The following is a 23973-nucleotide window of genomic DNA, read 5'->3' as shown; positions in this document are numbered from 1 at the left end:
TGAGAATGTTAGCAAGACTAGAGAGCCTGAGTTACAGGGAGAGGTTGGCCAGGCAAAGTCTTTATTCCTCAGAGTGTAGGAGAATAAGGGGTGATTGTATAGAGGTTCATAAAATCATGAAGGGCATGGTTAAATAGATAAATAGGAAAGGCCTTTTCCCCAGGCAGGGAAATGCAAAAGCAGGGGCACAGATTTTGTGTGAGATGAGAAAGATTTAAAAAGGTACTTGAAGGGCAACTTTTTCCATGCTCAGGGTGTGAGTACGTGGCATGAGCTGCCTGAGGAAGTGTGGGCCTCAAAAGGATATGGGCTGAACCCAGGAAATTGGGACTACATCAGTATGCACCATAGTCAGCATGGACTCATGAGGTGTTGTTTCCCTTCCTGCTAGATTGATGGAGCCTGCTCTCACTTCTCCTGCTTCTCACATGCTTCTGCACAGTCCACCTCCCTTTGGACAGAATAGAGACAGTGTTCCACTGGTCATCACCTTTCACCAGTGATAGATCTGGTCCTTGGTTTGAGGTTCTAAACTGGAAAAAGACCAAATTTGAAGAAATAAGAAAGGATCTAAAAAGCAAGGATTGGGACAGGTTGTTCTCTGGCAAGGATATGATTGGTAAGTGGGAGACCTTCAAAGGAGAATCGGAGGGATAGGAAGGTAGACAGAGGGGGTGGTGTGGCTCTGCTGGTAGAGAATAGAATCAAATTGGTAGCAAGATGTGACATAGGCTCGGAAGATGTTGAATCCTTGTGGGTTGAGTTAAGAAACTGCAAGGGTAAAATGACCTTGATGGTAGTTATATACAGGCCTTCAAGCAGTAGCCAGGATGTGGACTGCAGATTACAACGGGAAATAGAAAAGCTGTGTCAAAAGGGCAATGTTACAATAGTCATGGGTGATTTTAACATGCAGGTAGATTGGGAAAATCAGGTTAGTAATGGATCAAGAGAGTATTTGCTGAATGCTTACAAAATGGCCTTTTACAGCAGTTTTTTCATTGGGCCTACTAATAGATCAGCTAAATTGGATTGGGTTTTATGTAACGAACTGGAGATGATTAGGGAGCTTAAGGTAAAGGAACCCTTAGGAGGCAGTGATCACAATATGATTGAAATTTAATATGGAGAAAGTCATCGTCGTCGTGGCTATCCCTCGAGGTCAAGGATGATGGTCTTCGTTCTGTTGATCTACCTATGGGCTCTCAAGTGGCTTTTGAGTCCAATCTTGGCTTTGAAAGTTCTTCCGCATTCAGGACAGGTAGTTCCAGATGGCAGATCGGGCTTTGGTTGTTGCTGCCTCTCTTTCCATTTTCTTCTCTTTTCTTCTAATTCTGCACATCTGTTGGCTTCGAAAGTTGCTGTTCCTTCTCGGATGATGGCTTGCCAGAGTTTCCTGTCCTTGGCATTGGTTTCCCAATTGTTGATGTCGATGTTACATTTCTTCATGTTGGCTTTTAAGACATCTTTGAATCTTTTCTGTGGTCCGCCTCTTTTACGTTTGCCTTCTTTAAGCTGGGAGTAGAAGATTTGTTTTGGCAGTTGTTTGTCTTTCATCCGAACAATATGACCGCTCCACCTTAGTTGGTTCTTGATGACGTAGGCTTCAATGCTTGTTGTTTTTGCTTCATTTAGCACACAGACGTAGGTTCTTCTATCTTCCCAGCTGACACTTAAGATGTTTCGAAGACAGCGTTGATGGAACTTTTCAAGTGCCTTCAGATGTTGTTGGTATATTGTCCAGGTTTCTGATGCATACAGGAGCGTTGGGATTACCACTGCTTTGTACACTAACATTTTGGTGTCTGTTCGGATGTCACGATCATGAAAGACTCTTGTTCGGAGACGTCCAAAAGCTGTTCCAGCACATTTAAAATGATGTTGGATCTCATCATTAAGGTCGACATTGGAGGAGAGGTGTCTTCCAAGATACGGAAAGTGGTCCACGTTTTCCAGGGTTGTTTCGCCAAGTTGAAATGATGGTTCTATCCGATTTGTCTCATTTGGTGACGGTTGATAGATGATCTGAGTCTTCTTGGAATTGATGGCAAGTCCAAGTTTCATGTATGCATGGTTGAAGGCAGTCAGAATCAGTTCTAGGTGTTTTTCTGAAAGAGCTGCAACACTGTTGCCATCTGCGTATTGGAACTCCATGAGGGAACTCGTGGATGTCTTCGTTTTGGATTTGAGACGGGCAAGATTGAAAAGTCTGCCACCTGTTCTGTAGACAATTTCGATTCCTGGGGGTAGGTCGTCCTAGATAATGTGGATGATTGTCGCAATGAAGATGGTGAACAAAGTTGGGGCAATCACGCATCCCTGTTTTACTCCTGATCTAACTTGAAAAGACTCACAGTTACTGTTGCTGACCATGACTGTGGCAAGCATGCCATCGTGGAGGAGTCTCAGGTTTCGAATGTACTTTTCAGGGCATCCATAGGTGGATAGGACATCCCATAGGAGTTCCCTTGATACTGAGTCAAAGGCTTTGGTGAGGTCAATGAATGCCATGTACAAAGGATAGCTCCAGACACTCTCGGGATCTCAGGAGCACATAAGCCTCTCCATTGCGACAAGGTGACAATCCACAGAGAAGACGGAGAAAGTAAAGTCTGACGTAGCAGTATTTCAGTGGAGTAATAGAAATTACAGTGATATGAGAGAGGAGTTGGCTAAAGTAAATTGGAAGGAGATGCTGGCAGGGAAGACAGTAGAGCAGCAAAGGCTCGAGTTTCTGGGGAAAAATGAGGAAGGTGCAGAATAGATGTATTCTAAGAACAAAGAAATACTCACATGGCAAAATAGTACAACCATGGTACTATTAGTACAAACACGCAAAAGAGAGGGCATACAACATCTCAAAACTTAGCTGGAAGATAGAGGATTGGGAAGTTTTTAAAAACCTACAGGAAGCAATTAGGATGGAATTATTAAAATAATCATTAGGAGGGGAAAAGATGAAACATGAAAGCAAGCTAGCAAACAATATCAAGGTGGATAGAAAAAGCTTTTTAAGTATATAAAAAATAAAAGTGAGAGGAGAGTGGATATAGAACCACTAGAAAATGAGGCCAGAGAAATAATAACGCAGGACAAGGAGATGGCAGATGAATTAAATGAATATTTTGCAATATGACTTCACTGTGGAAGACACTAGCAGTGTTCCAGGTATTGAAGAGTGTGAGGGAAGAGAAGTGAGTGCAGTTACTATTAAGAGGGAGAAGGTGCTCAAAAAGCTGAAAGACCCAAAGGTACACAAGTCACCCAGACCACATGAATTGCGCCCTAGGGTTCTGAAAGAGTAGAGGTAGAGATTGTGGAGGCATTAGCAATGATCTTTCAAAAATCAGTGGATTCTGGCATTGTTCCGGAAGACTGGGAAATTGCAAATGTCACTTTACTCTTTAAGAAAGGAAAGAGGCAGCAGAAAGGAAATTATAGAGCAGTTAGCCTGACCTCAGTGGTTGGGAAGATGTTGGAGTCAATTGTTAAGGATGAGGTGTTGGAGTCAATTGTTAAGGATGAGGTGATGGAGTACTTGGTGACACCAGACAAGATAGGACAAAGTCAGCATGGTTTCCTTAAGGGAAAATCTTGCCTGACGAACCTATTGGAATTCTCTGAGGAGATTACAAGTAGGATAGATAAAGGGGATGCAGTGGATGCTGTGCATTTGGATTTTTAAAAGGCACTTGATGAGGTGCCATGATTGAGGCTGCTTACCAAGATAAGAGCCCATGGTATTACATGAAACTTACTGGCATGGTTAGAGCATTGGCTGATTGGTAAGAGGCTGATTGAGTGGGAATAAAAGGATACATTTCTGGTTGGCTGCTAGTGACTAGTGGTGTTCTGAAGGGTTGGTGCTGGGACTGCTTCTTATGCTGTATATCAATGACTTCAATGATGGAATAGATGGCTTTGTTGTCAAGTTTGCAGATGATATGAACATTGGTAGATGGGCAAATAGTGTGGGGAAACAGGAGCGCTGCAGAAGGACTTAAGACAGATTAGGAAGTGGCAAATGAAATACCATGTTGGAAAATACATGGTCATGCACTTTGGTAGTAGAAATAAATATGCAGATTATTTTCTAAATGGGGGAGAAAATCCAAAAATCTAAGATGCAAAGGAACTTGGGAGTCCTTGTGCAGAACACCCCAAATGTTAACTTGTGGGTTGAGTTGGTGGTGAGGAAGACAAATGAAATGTCAGCATTCATTTCAAGAGGTCTAAATACAAGAGCAGGGATGTGATGCTGAGGCTCTATAAAGGCCTCACTTTAAGTATTGTGAACAGTTTTGGGCTCCTTATCTATGAAAAGATGTGCTGGCATTGGAGAGGGTCCAGAGGAGGTTCACAAGGATGAGTCCAGGAATGAATGGGTTATCGTACGAGGAACGTTCGATGGCTCTGGGTACTCACTGAATTCAGAAGGATGAGAGGGGATCTCAATGAAACCTTTCAAATGTTGAAAGGCCTAGACAGAGTAGATGTGGAAAGGACTTTTCCCATGGTGGGGGAGTCTAGGTCAAGAGGGCACAGCCTCAGGATAGAGGGGTGTCCATTTAAAACAGAGATGTGGAGAAATTTCTTTTGCCAGAGGGTGGTGAATTTGTGCAAATTTATTTTCACAGGCCAGGTCGTTGGGTGTATTTAAGGTGGAGATTGATAGGTTCTTGACTGGATGCAGCAAAGGTTATGGGGAGAAGGCCAGGGAATGGGGCTGAGGAGGGAAGGAAGAACAGGATCAGTCATGATTGAATGGTGGAGCTGACTTGATGGGCCAAACGGCCTAATTCTGCTCTTATGTCTTATATAAATATTTCAAAATGTGGTTATCAATTTAACATCTTAATAATTGCAAGCAAATCAAGGAATGGTTTTCACTAGTATTATGCTTTTGGAGTATTTTTCAAGTTCAAAAATTTAACTCACCTTCCGGGCTTTCCACACTCTTTGTAGCACCATGGCAGAATGATGTAGTTTCTTAATCCATCGTCTGGTCAACCACGATCTAATAGCTATATAGTATGAAAAGAATAAACAATAGCATTGTGCAAAAGTGTTGAGTGAAATTCTACCATTTGTTTGAAAGCACTATTAGCAATAATCTGATTTTAGTTTAGAGAAGGCTATTAAAAAAATCCTCTATCGTCAATTTTAGAGGTCCTATTTTGCCATGAGCCTACAAGTGAAAGGAGCAAAGATCTTTCTTTAAATTTTCAACCATTCTAACTAATTAAATGATGAAAAACATTCACTATTACTTTACTTAAATGAATAGTAGGAGTAAATCAAGAGCCAATGGATGTTCTATGCATGACATTTCTTCAGATTCCCAGCATGCTGAAGATGGACTGACCAGAAGTTGTGAACTTTGATGTTTGGGTTCTAGTCAAAAAATTATAATTAATAGAAATTAGGGATGATCAGGGTTGGCAGAGACAGCTTAAAATCAGAACTGAGGAACTAGTGAAGAGAAAAAGAATAAAAATTAAATTTGAATTGAGGGTAGAGGAAGAAAGGGATATAACTGTATTACAAATCCATTAAGGGTTGTCTTTGCTTGTCATTTTGCTCTGAAGAGTTGGAGCATGTCACTTTATATTCTAAAAACCAGTATGTACTATGCAAGTAATTTTTCTTTACCATTTGATATAATGGTCAGAAAAGAATGATATTAGAACTAGTGAATATGGACATCAGATTTATAGAGGGACCAACAATCACTAATGCAGTATTAAACATGGTACAATTTAGAATTTAGAAACCCTTCAGGTTTTCTGGAACCTAATGCTTTCCAGCCCAGTTACTAAAAGTGTGTGAGAAAGTAGCAGTATTAACCTTCTGGAGCTTAAGTTTTTGAAAATGTGCCTTTGAATTGGAAAATTGAAAGTAGCGTGCCTCTACTTAAAGGATGAAGGAATCGCAAATATTACAAATTTAGTGCAATCCCCCAAGAGGATGCTTTCTTACACGTTCAAAGATTTGTGAAAAGCAAGTCATGTTGTAAGACTGTGAATTGCTTGATGGATAGGAGATAGGAGTGCAGCTGCAATGTACACCCAATTATATCAAGAGTTGCGTATCCAAGTATTTAACAACATAGGAGATAACCGGTTACAAAGAGGCAGAAACAGAATTGTGGCCCTTGGAGCATAATACGAGGAAATAGTAAGTCAGTTATATTAGATAAAGATGTACAAAGCATTTAAAAAAAACATTGATAAGGCACTTGTTCATTCATTATGTGCCATGTTCTATGACATAGGCGATCTTACAAGATGGGTTATCCCAGCCATTATCAATATCTTTTAGAGATTGTTTGTCTGACATCTGTGGTCGCATAACCAGGAATTGTGGTACGCACAATACAACTAATGTGCTAATACGACTATCCCCTACCTGCTCCCATGGCTTCATGTGACCCTGATCGGGGGGGAGGGGGGTGGAGGGTGCACTAAGAGGTGCTAAACCTTACCCAAGGGTGACCTGCAGGCTAGCAGAGGGAAGGAATGCCTTATACCCCCTTTTGGTGTACCGCCACCTGCAATAAGACACTAAGAATTGCCAAAGAACAATTGGATTTAAATGGCATGCACACATACTGTTATATATCAATGCACAGGAATAAAAATTAAAAAGATCAAGAGGAATTAAAAGACAAGGGGATTAAGTTACCCTTCAGTTGCAGGAGAATGTTGGTTAGAGTCCCAGAAGCACTATATTTTAATTATGTACTTTGCAATTTAGAAACAATATAATGGCTTTGGAGAGATTAAAGTGCAGACTGATCAGAAAGATACTCATCTTAATAGGTTAACTGATGATAACTGCTTGCATAATCTTGGACTTGTTGTAACCTTCGTGTTTAGAAGATTACATTATACAATACCTCAAGAGTTTAATAGAGAAAGTGGTATTGGGAAGGCTAGATAAAAAGTCTCTCTCCTACAAAGGGAATGCAGAATGATAACCTGATCTTAAAATGAGAATGAAGTCAGAGGTGTGAAAAATGTGAGAAATATTTTATGATCAAATGGACTATCAGGAACTCTCCTCTTGAGACTACTGACTTTTAATTAGGCAAGGAGATCAAGGAGGATGAGTCAGAAGTGAAACAGAGGGACAAGTTGGCAAAAAGCTGTCTGAACAGCAGCCCAGGTCTATGAAGCCTAATGGCCTCTAGTTGCTTCCATGTTCCTTTTGAAAGAAGTTGCAAATCTTGTGGTCATAGATCAACAATATAAAAATACTTAACCAAATTGCTAATTAGAAAGTGAAAAAAAGATAACTTTACATTCTTGTGGTGTTTCTCTGTATTGATTCTCAAGCATATTTTTTCAGTAGAGACAATAACCTCAGTAAAGCAGCAATACACCTCTACTTCCTCCAGTTTAGTGTATAGCATTTGGTGCTCACAACACACACAACCAAGAATAAATCGCCACTTTACAGAGCATCTCCATTCAGTTTGCAAAGGTGACCCCAAAGTTCCATTGACCTTTAACTTTAATTCTTCACCCAACTCGGTCTTTCGCCTCTTTTACTGCTCCAGTGAAGTCCAAGTTCAAGGAGCAGAACTTTATCTTCTGATTAGTGCCCAACAACTTTGGGAATCAATACTCAGACTTGGCTTGTACTGGAACATTCCATGATAAAAGGATATCAATTTGTAATGTTAATTGAGTTTTTCCCCCCTCTCAGTTCAAGTCCTGCCTGATCCACTGACTGGGTAGTTCCAGAATTCTTTGGTTTTGGAATTCAAACAATCACATTGTTGCACATCTCAATGTCAGTACTATTTTCCCCCCTCATTTTTTTTTAATCCTCATTCATCTTCCTTTAGTTATATGTTCCTCTGGACAGAGCAGCTGTGACAAGCCTTTACCATGTTCTCTCAGCCAGCACCAACACCTCTATTTGCATCAGTCTCTCATGGTCTCCACCCCATTAGAAATTCTCCTTGATCTTTCCACCCTTACTCTCTTCCCCTTCTCTCCAGCTCAAAGCCAGATTGTTTTCTACTTTTTCAAATTTCTGATGAAAAGCCTTTGACTTCCTAGAACATTAAATGCTGCTTTTTTTCCTTTCTCCCTCCCCACTCACTTGCTGTCTATAAATGCTACCTGACCAACAGAATATTTCTTTCTGTATTTACTTTAGGTTTAAACATTAGTTTTTTTAAACTTTATTCTGTACCTATTCAAGTATCTGCACATTAACTTCCTAAAATAGAAAGTATTCCATTTCATCTTTACAACTCCTATTCATTTGAGCAATAAGGAAAGAATGCTTACCTGCCTGAATGATAGTTGCAGCTTGCCTTGATCGTGCTAATTTTCTCTGGCAGTATTTACGCCAGCTATGTTGAATACAAAGTGCCTTACTGGAAAGTGTTTGAATTCTTGCACGTTCAAGCAGTTCAAGCTAAAAAGGGATATCAGCAATGTTTAACCTTTCATAAGGTGAAGGGCATGTTTATTCACCACCCCCCCACCCAAGCTTCAACTCCTCCCAACAACTAACCACCAATTGCCCCTTAACCCTACCCCACACCAAATCAGTGTCCTGATCCAGCTATGGATCCAAATTTTCACTTCAAGAAGCAAGCTAGACTCAGTTGTGCCTATGCCTTGGCACAACAGATGTTTGCAGTAATAGTGGGCAACAGAAGGCTGTTTATGCTCTGCAGCAACACTTATCCAGCATACTTGAGAATGTACCAGGAAATTCCAGACCAGCGTATATTAAGTAGGTGATAAAATGAATTTCAATCAGGACCCCTGCTGAAGGGTCTCAGCCCGAAACGTCAATTCTTTTCCATAGATATAACCTGGCCTGACGAGTTCCTCTAGCATTTTGTGTGTGTAGCCCGTGTCTGAAAGACAGTGAACAATTCTTGACACCAACTTGCTAGACTTCTTTTCAAAGATCACTGCCTGCCCCTACATCTACATTTACAGACCATCGGAGCTGTGAAAGCTATGGATGATATTCCACAGTTCAGAAAAGTTTTTAAAAATAAACTTATTAAAATGAAAGCATTCAAAGTTTAGAACACATCGATACAAACCAATATAATTAGTAAAAACTTGGCCTTCCTTTAGCCTCCAAATCTTTTTCAAACATAAGAATACAAGAAATCAGGTGTAGGCTACTTCAACATTCATAAGACCATGGCTTTTCTACTTCAGCACAAATTTTCTGCCCTTTCCCCAAATCCTTTTATTCCCTCAACCAACAAACTTTATCTGGAACAAAATTAGTGACCAGACTTGCAAAGCACTATGGATGGTATAATCCTAAAGATTTGCTGTGATCCATTGTTTTAGACTATTTAGTTAGGGTAAACGTCCTACAATTTAGCACATTTCAATCAGTTCATTTATTTTTCTAAACTTTCAAACACAGCTATTTTACTCAATCTGTCTTCATACGGCAAACCTACTATGTTAGGAACAAATTTGGTGAATCTTTGCTACACATCCTCAATTACAAGTGTGTGTGTTTTTTTTAGGTAAGTAGATCAAAATTAAATTATATTTCAGGAATGCTCCCACCAAGACCCTTTATAATTATAGCACGACATATTTACCGTTTCAATCAAGTTTTTAAGCAACATACAATTAGACCCTTTTGCCTGCTTGACCTGCAATTTTCAGTGACTTGTATACAAGGGCATCCAGGTCCCATTGAACATTAACAATTCTCAATCTCTCATTTAAAGCGCATGGCTTTTCTCTGTATGCTCCGTTTTCCTTCCATATTCTGAAAACACACAGGTTAGGGTAGGTACGTCATTGTCATGCTATGTTGGCACAGGGAGCATGGCGACAGTTGCAGGCAAATGACACATTTCATTGTATATTTCGATGCGCGTGTGACAAATAAAACTATTCTTTAGTCTTTAAAATTTGTTTTTATGATTCAAGTGGATACTCAAACTCTATCTGCCATGTTCCTAACCACATGTCCCATTGCATTTTCATCTCTACTCATACTTCCACTTAGATCTGAGTCATCAATAAACTTGGAAATAATGACGTTCGCCAAATCCTTAATATAGATTGCAAAAAGGCTGCAGTCCCCATGAGTCACAGTCTGCTGGCCAATAGGCTCATTAATTCTTTTTACCGCTGTACCATTGAGAGCATATTTACCAAATGCATCTCAGTGTGGTATGGCAATTGTCCCGTATCAGACCGCAAAGCACTCCAGTGTGTGGTGAAGACTGCCTAGCGGATTATCGTCACCCAATTGCCCACCATTGAGAACGTCTCCAGCGTGTGAAAACTGCCTAGCGGATTATTGTCACCCAATTGCCCACCATTGAGAACGCTGCCTGGGCAGGGTGAAAAGCATTATCAAGGATGCATCTCACCCTAACCATGGACTTTTTAACTCTCCACTCATCCGGTAGACGCTACAGGAACCTCTGCCCCTGCACCGGCAGGCACAGGAAAAGCTTCTTCCTTGAGGCTGTGACCCTGCCGAACCTCACATCACACTGCGAAGCAGTATTGCATCCATAATGTACTGTCTCAGTACTTTCATATTTGTGTGCTGTAGCACTTACTTTTTATTCACAGTTATTTTGTAAATAACACTATTCTTTGCATTTCTGGTCAGATGCTAACTGCATTTCATTGGCTTTGTATCTGTACTCGACATAATGACAATAAAGTTGAAGCTAATCTAATCTAATCTAATCCCCACACTTTGTTTTCTGTTAACTAACACCATATTCATACATTGCTCCCAATTCATTATAATATAACCTTGCCTATTAAGCTGTGTGGGGCCTTAAAGCCTTCCAAAAATCCAAGGACACATCAGTCCTGGTCCCTTTTTATTTTACCAGATACATCCTCTAAAAAGTCCAGAAGATTAGTCAAACATGATTTCCTTACTTTAAAATCCATGCTAATTAATAGCTCAAATCATATTATGACACTTGAGGTGCCTTGGCAAATTAAGTGCTTGTTTAGATTTTTAAATTTTACAAGGGTACTGCTCTTCTCCACATATGCAAGCTTTGTGTTTCAGATTCCAACTGTCCTCTAGGTAAAAATGTTCTTCTTCAGAACATCTCTACCCTTTATTCTAAAGTTATGCCCTCTAGTTTTAGATACATCTGCTATGGCGAAGTTTTTTTACACTGTCTACCCTATCCAAGCCCCTCAGAAATCTGAACATCTCTACCTATGCCAGCCCAAGGAGCGACTTGAATCCGCTCCAATTTGCCTACCATCACAACACTTCTGTTGGCCAAATCAAATGTAGTGATGAATCAACATATAGGAGGGAGACTGAAAATCTGGCTGAATGGAGCCACAGCAACAACCTCTCAGTCAATGTCAGCAAGACCAAGATGCTGATTAATGACTGTAGGAGGAGGAAACCAGAGGTCCATGAGCCAGTCCTCATCAGGGGATCAGAGGTGGAGAGGGTGAGTTACTTTAAATTCCTCAAAGGATCTGTCTTGCATCCAGCACACAAGTGGCATTACAAAAAAGGCACAGCAGCACCCTGACTTTTTTTTTAAATAAAGAAGTTTGCAAAGATCCCACATGTCATCTAAAACTTTGAGAAACTTCTATAGATATGTGGTGGAGAATATACTGACTGGTTACATCACAGACTAGCATGGAAACACCAATGCCCTTGAATGGAAAAGCATGCAAAACGTAGTGGATACAACCCAGTCCATCGCAGCTAAAACCCTCCCCACCATTGAACACATCTACAAGGAGCGCTGGCTCAGGAAGGCAGCATACGTCATCAAGGGCCCCTACTATCCAGGTCATGCTCTCTTTTTGCTGCTTCCATCAGGAAGACAGTACGGAGACTGAGGTCCCACTGCAGCAGGTTCAGGAACAGCTATTACCACTCAGTCATCAGGCTCCTGAATCGCAGAGGATAACATTCACCCCAACAATGAACTGATTCCACAACCTATGGACTTATTTTAAGTGACTCTAACACATGCTCTCAATATTATATATTTACTTGTTGTTTTGGTTTTTGAAAATGAAACTCAGGGTAGTATATGGTGACATATGTACTTTGTTAATTAATTTACACTGAAGTACTTCCTCATTATCCATTGTCAAAAACACTTGAATACAGCCTATCTGGTCTCTCATAATAAATAAGACCATAAGATATAGGAGCAGAATTAGGCCATTTGGCCCACCGAGTCGGCTCTACCATTTCATCATGGCCTATCCGTTTTGGATGCTCCAGCCCAGACAAGAGCCTAGTGAATTTCTTCGGCGCTATCTCTAGTGAAATTACATCATCCTTACCATGACATTTCATGTCATCTGCAATTTTATTAGTCACAACGCCATCATTAGTATATTAACAAACAGTAAGGGCCCCAGCACCAATTCCCATATCATACAACTGGTTACAGCCCCATGAGCACATTATGCTTCCTATTACTCAGCCAGTTTTGAATCCAATTTGCCAACTTGCTCTGGATCCCTTGGGCTCCAATCTTCTGCATCAGTACCCCATGTGGGACCTTACTTAAATTGATGTGGACTGTATCAATTGTACTATCCCAATCAATAGACAGTGCTTCAAAAAAATAAAATTCAATCAAATTAATCAGACATGATTACCCCATGAGAAAGTACACCAACTCTGATTAATTCCTGCCCTTCCTACTTTTCCTAAATTATCTCACATTTGTTATTCTCTAATCCAGAATCTATAGAATCTTGGAAAATCGTAACCAGAGCATGCACTATTTCTAAAGCCATCTCTTTTAAAACACTGGGATGTATGCAAATCCTTGGGAACTCTATTTTCAGGCTCATTAACTTCTCTGGTAAATGTTTCTTCACTTCCTCATTTGTACTGAATTTTTCTCATGAAGACAGAAATAAAATTGTTAAAATTCTACTATCATTTTCTCATTATCCATTATAAATTCACCCACTGGAAGGAAATAGAATTTGGATTAGTTGACAGTTTTCCTCTTCAGGCCTCAATAGCTGACAAAGGATTGATGGCCCAGTTGGAAAAATTTAATAATGCTTGGATAAATCTTACATTAAAAGTATGGCAAAAGGTGGTTAATCCATGTGGAATTAATAACATGCTAAAACTCTTTAGATGGTGTGCATATGATACCGAATTCCTTCCCAACAGAGGAGATAAAAGATTTGAGTTATGGATAAAGAAAGGTCTTACAACCTACCTCTCATTTATAGATAAAAGAGTATTACAAAGTTTCCAAATCCTGCAGGACAAACATGGCCGAGAACATAATGACTTTTTTAGGTACCTTCAAATACGAAACTATGTTAACCAGAGTTGTAGATATACAGACCTATCAACAGTAGAATTAGAATTTTTCAAGATTCTGAATTCGGCTTGCAGTTCAATACCTAGTAAATCAGTTTCTCGCCTATATAATGCACTCTCCCATGCTAAAAATGTAAATACACTGTATATTAAAGAGAAGTGGGAGAAAGAAGCGGGGTTGGTACTTTCAGAGGAGGCTTGGGGGAAAATCTGCAGCTTTCAATGGTCCTCGACTAATTCTTTGACATGGAGAGAACATTGTTGGAAAAACATTATAAGATACTTCAAGACCCCATATCAGGAAAAATATAAAGATACAAATGTGATGTGTTGGAGAAGGTGCGGCTCCAAGGAGGCAAATCATTTTCATATTTTCTGGGATTGCCCTAAATTAAGTCTATTTTGGGAAGGTATTCATAGAACATTAGTTAAGGTACTTAGGTCCCAGATACCTCTGAACTTTGAGACGCTCTATTTGGGGCATGTATTGTTTCTTGAACAGAAGGAAGATATAAAGTTGCTGCAGGCCCTCTTAGCGGCAAGTAAGAAATCAATCACTAGAAAATGGCTAAATCCAATACCACCTACATTAGAAGATTGGTACAAAATTATCTTGGAAATATTTAAAATGGAAAAGTTGACCTACTCCCTGAGAACTCAAAAAGAAACATTTTATCAAATCTGGAATAAATGGATTGAATATATAACCCCAATGTGAGCAGACTTTAGATGACTCTCCTAATGATTTATATTGCTCTTCTCATCAACACAGTAATATTGCTAACGTAAGCACCCCTAGTCTAAATGTTTGTTGTTTTTTTTTGGAAAATAGAGAATTAACACAAGTAAAGGGAAAGATTTGGGAAAGGGATAAAAAAAATGAAAAAATTAAGTAAATAAGTACATAGGGATTGGATAATTATGTCTGCGGGCAGGAACAAGCACGAACAAATTGGGATATAAGCACCTACAATGGTTGGTATATAGGCTTGTATGCAACATTTTGGACCAGTGGAAATGGTCCAGAAGGGTTGTATGGAAACTATTATTACCATTTTTCTTAACAACTAATTTCATTACTTAGCCTAATAGGTTAGATTTACCACAGTACATAATTATCTATTTAAATGTTTATTTTGCTTTTATATCATCTCAATGTGTACTTAAGAATGTATAAATAATTGTAGTTTTATACATATAAAAAAATGGAAAAGGTTATATGTGTGAAAAAAGTACATGATAATTGTGAACTCCTTATCCAAATAAAAATAAATTTTTTAAAAAAAAAAAAATAAATAAATTCACCCACACCTGTTTGTAAGGGATCTATAATAGAACTTAAGTCTTTTCCTTTATACAGAATTTCACTTCTAAATTTTGTTACCAATTTACTCATATTGCCAAATATTAAAATGTTACCATAGTCCCAATCACATGGGTTGTTTCTTTCTCTAGCAACATTTTAAGCCTGTTCATTAAATGTAATACCAGCTTTAATTTCTCCTGCAGTTCACAGATGCACCTCACCACTTTCCTGCTATGTTTTTTTTGCTTTAAAGCAATATTGTGTTGCCCTTAAGGCATTTGTTTGACTTTGTTGGGTCTACGTTTTAAAAGACTTGTTTGTAACTATTTTCTAGTTAAAGTTAAAGGTTGATAATTAAGTTACAGTATAACAAAGGTAAATTCATTGTCTATGCCACGGCATGTGATGACGTCACCTCCAGTTTTGCCACGTCTTACGTGTAGCTTCTGGTTCGGAGAAGGTGTGAAGGTGGGTGCCATGCATGCGGCATGATCGTGAAGAGCTCCGTGTCTACCCACAAAGAAACATTATAGAAGCAATGCCGTAAGTTCCTATGAAAGTATTTGAAGTAAAAATATTAACGCAGTTTCTGTTAAGGAAGCAGCGGCTTGGGCAGCGCGTGTGCCGGCTTTTCAATTTCAAACGCAGAGTCGGCTCAAGCCTGACGGTGGTTTGATGCGACCCCCTCGCCCGCTACTCGGGGCGGCTGCAGAGACTCGCTAAAAGAAGAGAGCACGCATGGTCTCCAGAATGAAACAGACGCTGTATATGTTTGTATTTTTTTTATCAACAGGTTTCACCATACGATGTTAATGTGGAAGAGTGAACAGTAAATGGTTAACCTTACTACGACTCTGTCTTCATTGGCTCCAGTTTAACTTGGTGTTTAGTCAGAGTTTCAACACACTGCACGAGAACACTACAAACATTATTTGCTGCAAATTGTGAATGATTTCTTTAAAGACTAGCCATTGCTTGTGCCATATCATACCCTTTAATATAGAATACTACAATCATCATTCATAGTTTGCCTTGTTTTAATTAATAACTTTGATTTCAGATTGAAATACACCACTTATGGCTGTAATGTAAAATTCTATCACACTATGGTCAACTTTTCCTAGGGGCTCCTTTACAAGGCGATTATTAGTTACCCGTTCTCATTTCATAGTACTAGATCTAAAATAGCTGTTCCTTAAGTTGGCATTTCAACATACCGATTTAGAAATCCATCTTGTATATATTCTGTGAAGTCATCCTCTAATTCAGGGGTTCTCAACCTTTTTTATGCCATGGACCAATACCATTAAGAGGGTCCGTGGACCCCAGGCTGGGAACCCTTACTCTAATTGGTTAGTAATTTGATTTGATCTGTCCATGTGTACAGTCCGATTACTGTATTTTCCTTCGCCTTCCAATTGCTATTAACATGCAAAAGGGTGAAGGTGAAGCCCTGGTGTAATGCTTGGTAATCTCTGCAGGATGAGATTCCGCACGGAGTCCAGTATCCGAATGAATTAAATGCTTCAAAAATATCAAACCCAAAAGTCTGAAATTGTGAATTTGACAATGCAGGATGGAAGTATTAGATCTACTCCAAATCCAATAGCTGAATACCAATCAGTACAGCTGGGGATAGCTAGCAAGATCCAGATCCTCAGGGCTTTGAGGGAAAGAGTACAGAAACTTGGCTTTAAGCTTCAAATTAAAGAAAATGTTGCAAATAGTTCATGAAGTTTTTTTGGGGGGAATTTTCAAATAATTGATAGATTAGGTAGCAAAGTATCTTCAAGCACAAAATGCTGGAGGAACTCAGCAAGTCAGGCAGCATCTATAATGTCAACATTTCAGGCCGAGACGCTTCATCAGGACTGGAAAGGAAGGGGCAAAGAAGCTAAATAAGGTGGTGAGGGGAGGGGAAGGAGCACAAGCTAGAAGGTGATAGGTGAAGCTAAGTGAGGGGGAAGGGAGATGAAGTGAGAAGCTGGGAAGTGATAGGCTGAAAAGGTAAAGGGCGAAAGAAAGAGGAATCTGATAGGAGAATGGACCATGGGAGAAAAGGAAGATGCAGGACACCAGAGGGGAATGATAAGCAAGTGAGGACACAAGAAGGGCAAGAGGAAGCCAGAATGGGGAATAAAAACAGGGAGAGGGAAGAGAAAAATTACCGGAAGTTAGAGAAATCGATGTTCATTGTATCTTCAGTACTATTGGGGGAGAAAAGGTCAAGGAGATATAATATTAAAATTAGGATTGGACCTGTCATAAGAGAAGTCAGAAAAATTTACACAAACAATAGTCAAACTCAAGAATATTCACTCACTATCAGTGAGAATAATACCACTTTTACAAGTCAAAGATTATTTAACCAAAACACTTGGATGATGATGGAATATACATCATATTTTCACTGTATGATAGAATAAGTTTGAGGATTTACTTGGCCTATCCTATTCCCATACAACTCGATAATTAAAAACAGATAAAGACTCTCAAGATAATTTTAACTTACCATATTGTGAGTCATGAACAATTTTGTTTTGCCACAGTGCACTTTTGTGCGACACAACCCATTCACAGCTGGGTTCCGGAACGATGATACACTTTGACCAGCTAATACATTAGTGAGAATGTCCTGCACAGTGGACTGCAGTGTCTCACTGCTGCCATCTGTTGATAGTGCACCTGCAAAGACAAACGATATCCATTTCCCATGATGGTAGCATCTCCATTAAGACAGGCAAATGTGACAGCAGAGATCGTGCAAAGTCGAGTGAATTAGCAAGATGAAGACAGCAAAAAGATAATGAAGGAACTGGTGAAGAGTCAAACTGAAAGGAGCTGGAAAGAGACAGAAAACAGAGCAAATATTAAAATGACCTCTTAAAAGTATAGCACCCATTGCAAAACATAGTGTTAGCACCAAAGCTAACATTTAACAAGTCTATAATAAAATTTTGCAAAACAGGTTATATTATCAGTAAAATATTAATGCAACAGCTTCCTTTGTTGTAAAACTAAAAACTGATTTGACAAACCTTTTCGTTTTTTTGTAAAAAAGCATCCATTAATGCTTGGTGTATTTTGTAAATTGGCTTGGCTGTATTTTCCCAGAAGTCCATAACGTTCCAGAAAATGCTGGTATGGGACTCTGGATAAAAAATAATATTAGTAAACATATCCAACAAAAACATTGATCATACACCTGTCACTTTTGATTCCAAGCCAAAATAAATACACACTTGCCCACGCATAAAATTAAATCAGAATTTCCAATGTATCTGGCAGCGTATACATTTTCAAGCATGCAAATTGTATAATTACATTATCCATTAGGAGTAAATGGTTCAGTTATTATAGTTCATGTTCTATTACAGTTTAGTCATAAGCAAAAGACCGAAATAAAATAAATGTCCTGTATTTCACTCAATAATTTACTTCGGCCAAATAAAAAGTGCAGATTGATAATGGACTAACATACCTAATGGGGAACCCAGCCGCACTTATGCTAACTGTTTCAACTAAACCACAGGCTTCTAGCTGGGTAAAAATCTGAAACAATAAACAAATTTATATTTTTCATCTCAAAATAAGCATAATAAATATTTGACAACATTTTTTCTGGCTGCAATATGAATCAAGTCAGAAACTGTTCTTTACTATAGGAAATGTAGTACTTTAAACCATTGACTAAAATAAAATTACCACTGCAAATCCTTAGAACTATTGAATTATAAACAAAAACTCTCCAACTACCACCAGTAAAAATATAAATCTAAGAAAATTAAAATTATAATTTTCTCTTCACATGAATAGAAAATGAAGTTTGAATATCTAGCCTCTAAATGGAAGATGTGGCAAATACCAAACAGCTTTTACAACAAAATGATCCAACAAGACTTGCCTCTTCAGTAATGCATAATATTTTTCTTATTCTATTACTGTACCTCCTCTGATCTGAAAAGAAAAGGCTTGCAATCCATATTAGGCTTGATGCATCTGATGTAGTGAGGTGTAGTGCTGTTCAAAATATGCATGAGACTTTCGAGTGAACCCTGCAGGAGAAATTGACAAAAACATTTGAGGCTCAAACCACATGAGTTTCAACTTCTACGATAGGCACAGCAATGCAGCTGCTAATGTAAACCAACCTTAAATTTGGAGACCACAGTAAATGCTTTATTCTGAACTTTAGTGTCATTGTGTTCTTTCTCTTCAATGGGAAATAGCTCCATCATCAGGGCATCCTGGGATGTCTGCAACAACTGCACCAGCTCTGATGGTACAGGATCCTAAAGCAAGGCGAACATTAAAGTGTTACATGTCAATGTTTTTTTACCCCCAAGTGTCATTTTAGGCTCCTGGAGGAGGTGCGTGGATGACATTATTAACAAAATGCAGAGAGGTTGCTGGAACATTCGGCACTTAAGGGACAGCGGACTGCGAGCTACCAGCGGAAGAGCGAACTGGGTGGAGTTAGCTGAAGAGCTCGCTACAGCAGTGGGCAAGTCTAACACTTCTCCATGTCTAGAAGATTGTGATAATTAGCAGCACACAGTGCACATCGGATACGTGACTGTCACTTTGTAGGATCCATACTTGGATTTCTGGAGTATCCTGTGACGACCACTTTTTGTTAATTTGTACATGGGTTTGAGTGTGTTACGTGGCGACCACTTGTGTTAAGGAATATTCCATGACTGTCACCTTGTGATATCCCTACGGGAAGTTTGGAACTTGGTCGTCACTTTGTTACCCCTGCATGGACTCTAGTATTTCACTGACGACTACTTGACTTCTGGAATCTTCTGTGATTGTCACCTTGTGTCATCTTAAGGTGGATTTATGAGCTCTCCCTCACAGACACCTGTACCTGTTCCCATGGATTTCTGGAATCTTCTGGATTGCTATCCTAGGACTCTATTTGAGTAAGACTTGGGAAGAACTGTTCCCAGACCTCCGCAGTTTGTGAGCTAAAAAGCATAGCACTGTTAATTTTTGTTCAGGGGAGTAATTTGTTTAATTGTCTGTATTTGGGTAGATACTGAAAATATAGCTGTTTAACATTAAAAACGGAGTTTGTGGTCTATTGTTGCTGGCACATAACATAAAGTGGGGGCTCGTCCGGGATCAAATCATATTGGAGCTTATTGGCTATTTGATAATTGACAATTGATTTGATTGATTACATCCCTTTGATTGACTTGTGTGTGGCTTCAATGCCAAGAAATAGTGGTGGCAGCAGAGTTTAGTTAAGAAACTGCTGTGAAGTTTTTATTTGGATTGTGCATGTGTAAAAGCACAAAAAGTGGCACTACGGATGTGACATGTAACAGACAGGTTTCTACATGATAGTTACAACAAGCTCTTAACAAAACATCTACTTGCACCAGAACACTGCAAAACTGGGAAAAAAAAAATTATATTCTGTATTTTTTCCACCCGATTTTCTGAGTTTTTTTTTGTGCAGGGAGGGGGATTTGGGAGTTGATATGCCTAATCCATTTTGTTTGATTTTCTTTTGTGCAAGAGGGAGATCAATGTGCTTGATCCATTTTGTTTGTTTTTTTTGTGTGAGAGGAGGGATTTGAGGGTCAATGTGTCTGATCCATTTTGCTTGGCTTTTGTGCGGGAGGAGGGATTTGGGGGTGATGTACCTGTCCTGTTTCTGTTGTTTTTTTTTGCAGGGAGGAGGAATGTGGGGGTAATGTACCTGTTCTGTTTCTGTGGATTTCTTTTGTGGGGAGGTGGGATTTCGGGGTTGATATCATGCTACTTTTCTTTTCTTTCTTGGTTTCATGGCTACCTGGAGAATTGAAGAATTGTAGAGTTGTATACTTGGATAATAAAATGAACCTTTGAACACTTGATTAGTACTAAGCAGCATTTGTGGAGGCAAAAGATGGCAATCAACTTTTTGGGTTGAGACCCTACATCAGGGCTGAGGGAGAGGAAGAAAGATAGCTAATATATAGCAGTATGAGGAAGGGGAAGACAGATAGGTGGAACCTAAATGGGAGAGAATAATGGGCCAAGAATCAAGCACAAAATAGACTAATATAATCACAGAACAATAATGAGTCTCTTACTGAGGATTCAGTAAATGCACTTGATTTTTGAGTTTTCTTACCTTGTTCTTTTCCAGCATTCCCCCAATCTGGTAGTTGACCTTTCCAGCATAATGAGCAACAATGAAGTTTGGAACCTTGCTGAACACATTCCAGCTCAAACAATGATTATTTGCCAAAGCTGTCTGTAAGCGGGTTTTGAATTGGTTTTCATCTGAATTTCGATTAAGACGGCTCTCCTACAGAAAGAGTAATTGCAAGTAAAATCAAAATGCAGAAGATCAGAGGAGATCTATAACCATAACTTTTTAGACAAATATCACACAATACCTAGAGGAGGTGAAAATATATTAAAAAAAAGAAATCAAATGAAAAACTATTTCATTTCTCAAACAACAAGGCATAAATTCTTTCATAAAATCATGTATTTAAGTAACTTCTCACCTTGGCTTTATGTGTAGTTCCAGTGAAAGTGAAACTACATATTTAATGTAAAATTATGAAGTTTGATTTTAGTAGTGACCCTAAGATTTACTGGAGGTTACACCTCCATACAAGTTTCAAAAGACAAAATGGGTGTATTTCTGCAAATCTTACATTATTAGTTATAGCATAAAATTTGCTAAGTGCTATACAATAGCACTAGTTCGACTTCACAATGTGTAGAAGGTAGTGTTACCGCTTCACAGCTCCAGCACCCTAGGGTCAATGCTAACCTCAGGCGCTGTCTATGTGAAGTCTGCAAGTTTCCCCTGTGACCAACTGGCTTTCTCCTGGATGCTCTGGTTTGCTCCCACATCCTAAACGACGCCCTCGTTGGTAGGTTCATTGGCTACTTCAAATTACCCACCAGTGCAGGTAGCAAGAAAATCAGCAGGGAGTTGAAAAACATGAGAGAAAATAAGCTGCAGGAAAAAAAGTGGGGAGATGAGATTTTTCTGAGAGTCAACACAAACGATGGGCTAAATGGCTTCTTTCTGTGTGGTGAGTAAATATAAGAAAAATATTTTGTACTTGTATAACCATTAATTAATAATGATTACAAAAAGTTACACACAAGCAATCAATATTGTTACTTTTAAGCTTACATCACCATGACACGAATGACAAACAGAACAGTGGGGCAGCACGGTAGTGTAGTGGTTAGCACTTTACAGTACCAGCGACCCCAGTTCAATTCCTGCTGTGCTTGTAAGGAGTTTGTATGTTCTCCCCGTGATCACGTGGGTTTCTTCCAGGTGCTCCGGTTTCCTCCCTTGTTCCAAAGATGTACCGGTTGGAAGGTTAACTGGTCATTGCAATTTGTCCTATGATTAGGCTAGAAATAAATTGGGGGGGGGGGGTTGCTGGGTGGAGCGGCTTGAAGGACCAGAAGGGCCTATTACACGCTGAAGGTCAATAAATAAATAAAATTCTGATTTGGATTAGCAGGAAAACAATGAATCACCCAAGAGATACAAAACGCAAGAGTACAATTAACTATTACTTCTAAAATTGTTCAACTCAGATGGAAATCTACAGTATTTGTTTCAAACATTACCAATACAATTGCCACAGAAATTTTTTCAAGAGTTAAATAAATGTGTGAGGAAATTTCTTTGGAAAGGTAAAATGTCAAGAATATCATTGGAAAAATTGACATGTAAATTTGGGTTAGGAGGGTTACAACTTCCAAACTTTAAAAACTATTATAAAGCAAATCAACTTAGATTTATTGCATCTTTCTTCGATGATCGAAAACCAGCATGGATTAAAATAGAACTAGACAAGATAGGAGAAAATAGACCTGAAGATTTTATATATAAATGGGAATCTAAATCGATACGGGAAAAGAAAGAATCTCCTATATTAACACATTTGATTGATCTATGGAATAAGATAAATGTTGATAATGAAACACAGAAATCTCTATTAGCAAGGAGACCTTTGTTCCAAAACAGACTTATTCCTTTTACAATGGACAATCAACTTTTATATAATTGGTACCAAAAAGGGATTAAATTTATAGGAGATTGTTTTGAACGAGGTATATTGATGTCATTTGAACAATTAAAGGATAAATATAAAATATCTAATAATACTTTCTTTTGTTACTTTCAATTAAGGGCTTACTTAAAAGGTAAGCTGGGTCAAACAATGTTTTTGCCAAAACCTAATGAAATTGAAATTTTAATTCAAAAAGGGAAAATTAAAAAATTTATTTCTTCTATGTATAATTTGATTCAAGAACAGACAATTAAACAAGGAACCCATAAGTCAAAGCAAAAATGGGAAACAGATCTGAATATTATTATTGATGAAACAAATTGGTCAAGACTTTGTCTTGACAGTATGACAAATACAATAAATGTTCGACTTAGATTAGTACAATATAATTTTTTACACCAATTATATATTACACCACAAAAAATAAATAGATTAAATTCAAATCTATCTGATAAATGTTTTCGGTGTAATCAAGAAATTGGTACTTTTTTACATTCTACTTGGTCTTGTTTTAAAATTCAACCCTTTTGGATAAATTTAAGAATCTTATTGGAACAAATTACCGCAACTCAACTTCCACATAACCCTGTATTATTTTTATTAGGTGATATTGAAGGGATAAAACCGAAACTTAAATTGAATAAATATCAGAAAGAATTTATAAAAATTGCATTGGCAGTAGCTAAGAACTCTGTAGCAGTTACTTGGAAATCTGATTCGTATTTAAGTATGGATCGTTGGAATAATGAAATGGCTAGTTCTATTCCACTTGAAAAAATTACTTATAATTTAAGAGATAAATATGTAACATTTTTGAATATTTGGCGCCCTTATTTACAAAAGAGAGGATGGCATATTTAAGTGCTCCGATAAAGACTTTGGTCACTTGGGGAAAGTAACGAATAATTATACCAAATTTATTTTGAATCCCATGGAGCATGTGGACACCTTCCAATACCCAGGCGGTTCTTTTCTTTTTTTTCTTTTTCTTTCTTTTAGGTAGGACTATATATGGGGGGGGGGGGAGGGTAGATTTATTTTTTCATGTATTCTTTTTGAAAATTCAATAAAAATTATATTACAAAAAAAACTCAGATGGAAATTTTACAAGATACGCCAATTACTTATTGTTTCAAACTTTAATCTTGCCCAGTAAGAGCCAATGATTAATTCAGGTTTCCATGATAGTCAGGTATTTAAGATGCTGTAACAATGAGCACTTAGTGGAATGGTTTATTCAGTGGAGGTGAAGGGAATTTAAGAAAGACTTCAAATTATTTTAAGGCAACT

The 23973-nt window shown here is 38.4% G+C and overlaps 1 protein-coding gene across 4 annotated transcripts in view; it reads right to left on the bottom strand.

Moving 5' to 3' along the window:
• LOC134336738 (unconventional myosin-XIX) overlaps nt 1-23973 on the bottom strand; it is a 61289-nt gene that overhangs the window by 12496 nt on the left and 24820 nt on the right. For all 4 annotated transcript variants that reach the window (XR_010015874.1, XM_063031152.1, XM_063031153.1 and 1 more), the window contains 8 exons: nt 20760-20936; nt 18781-18921; nt 18577-18684; nt 18111-18181; nt 17668-17780; nt 17142-17314; nt 8304-8433; nt 4939-5024 (listed from right to left, as the gene is read on the bottom strand). Coding sequence is in view for 3 of the 4 variants with exons in the window: in XM_063031152.1 (XP_062887222.1) it covers nt 4939-5024; nt 8304-8433; nt 17142-17314; nt 17668-17780; nt 18111-18181; nt 18577-18684; nt 18781-18921; nt 20760-20936 (999 nt within the window). In the remaining variant the exon portion in view is untranslated. The remainder of the gene's footprint in view (nt 1-4938; nt 5025-8303; nt 8434-17141; nt 17315-17667; nt 17781-18110; nt 18182-18576; nt 18685-18780; nt 18922-20759; nt 20937-23973) is intronic.

Source organism: Mobula hypostoma, chromosome 23 (assembly GCF_963921235.1).
Source record: "Mobula hypostoma chromosome 23, sMobHyp1.1, whole genome shotgun sequence".
Lineage (NCBI taxonomy): Eukaryota > Metazoa > Chordata > Chondrichthyes > Myliobatiformes > Myliobatidae > Mobula > Mobula hypostoma.
The sequence above is the reverse complement of the archived record's forward strand: the minus strand, read 5'-3'. Positions and strand labels throughout refer to the sequence as shown.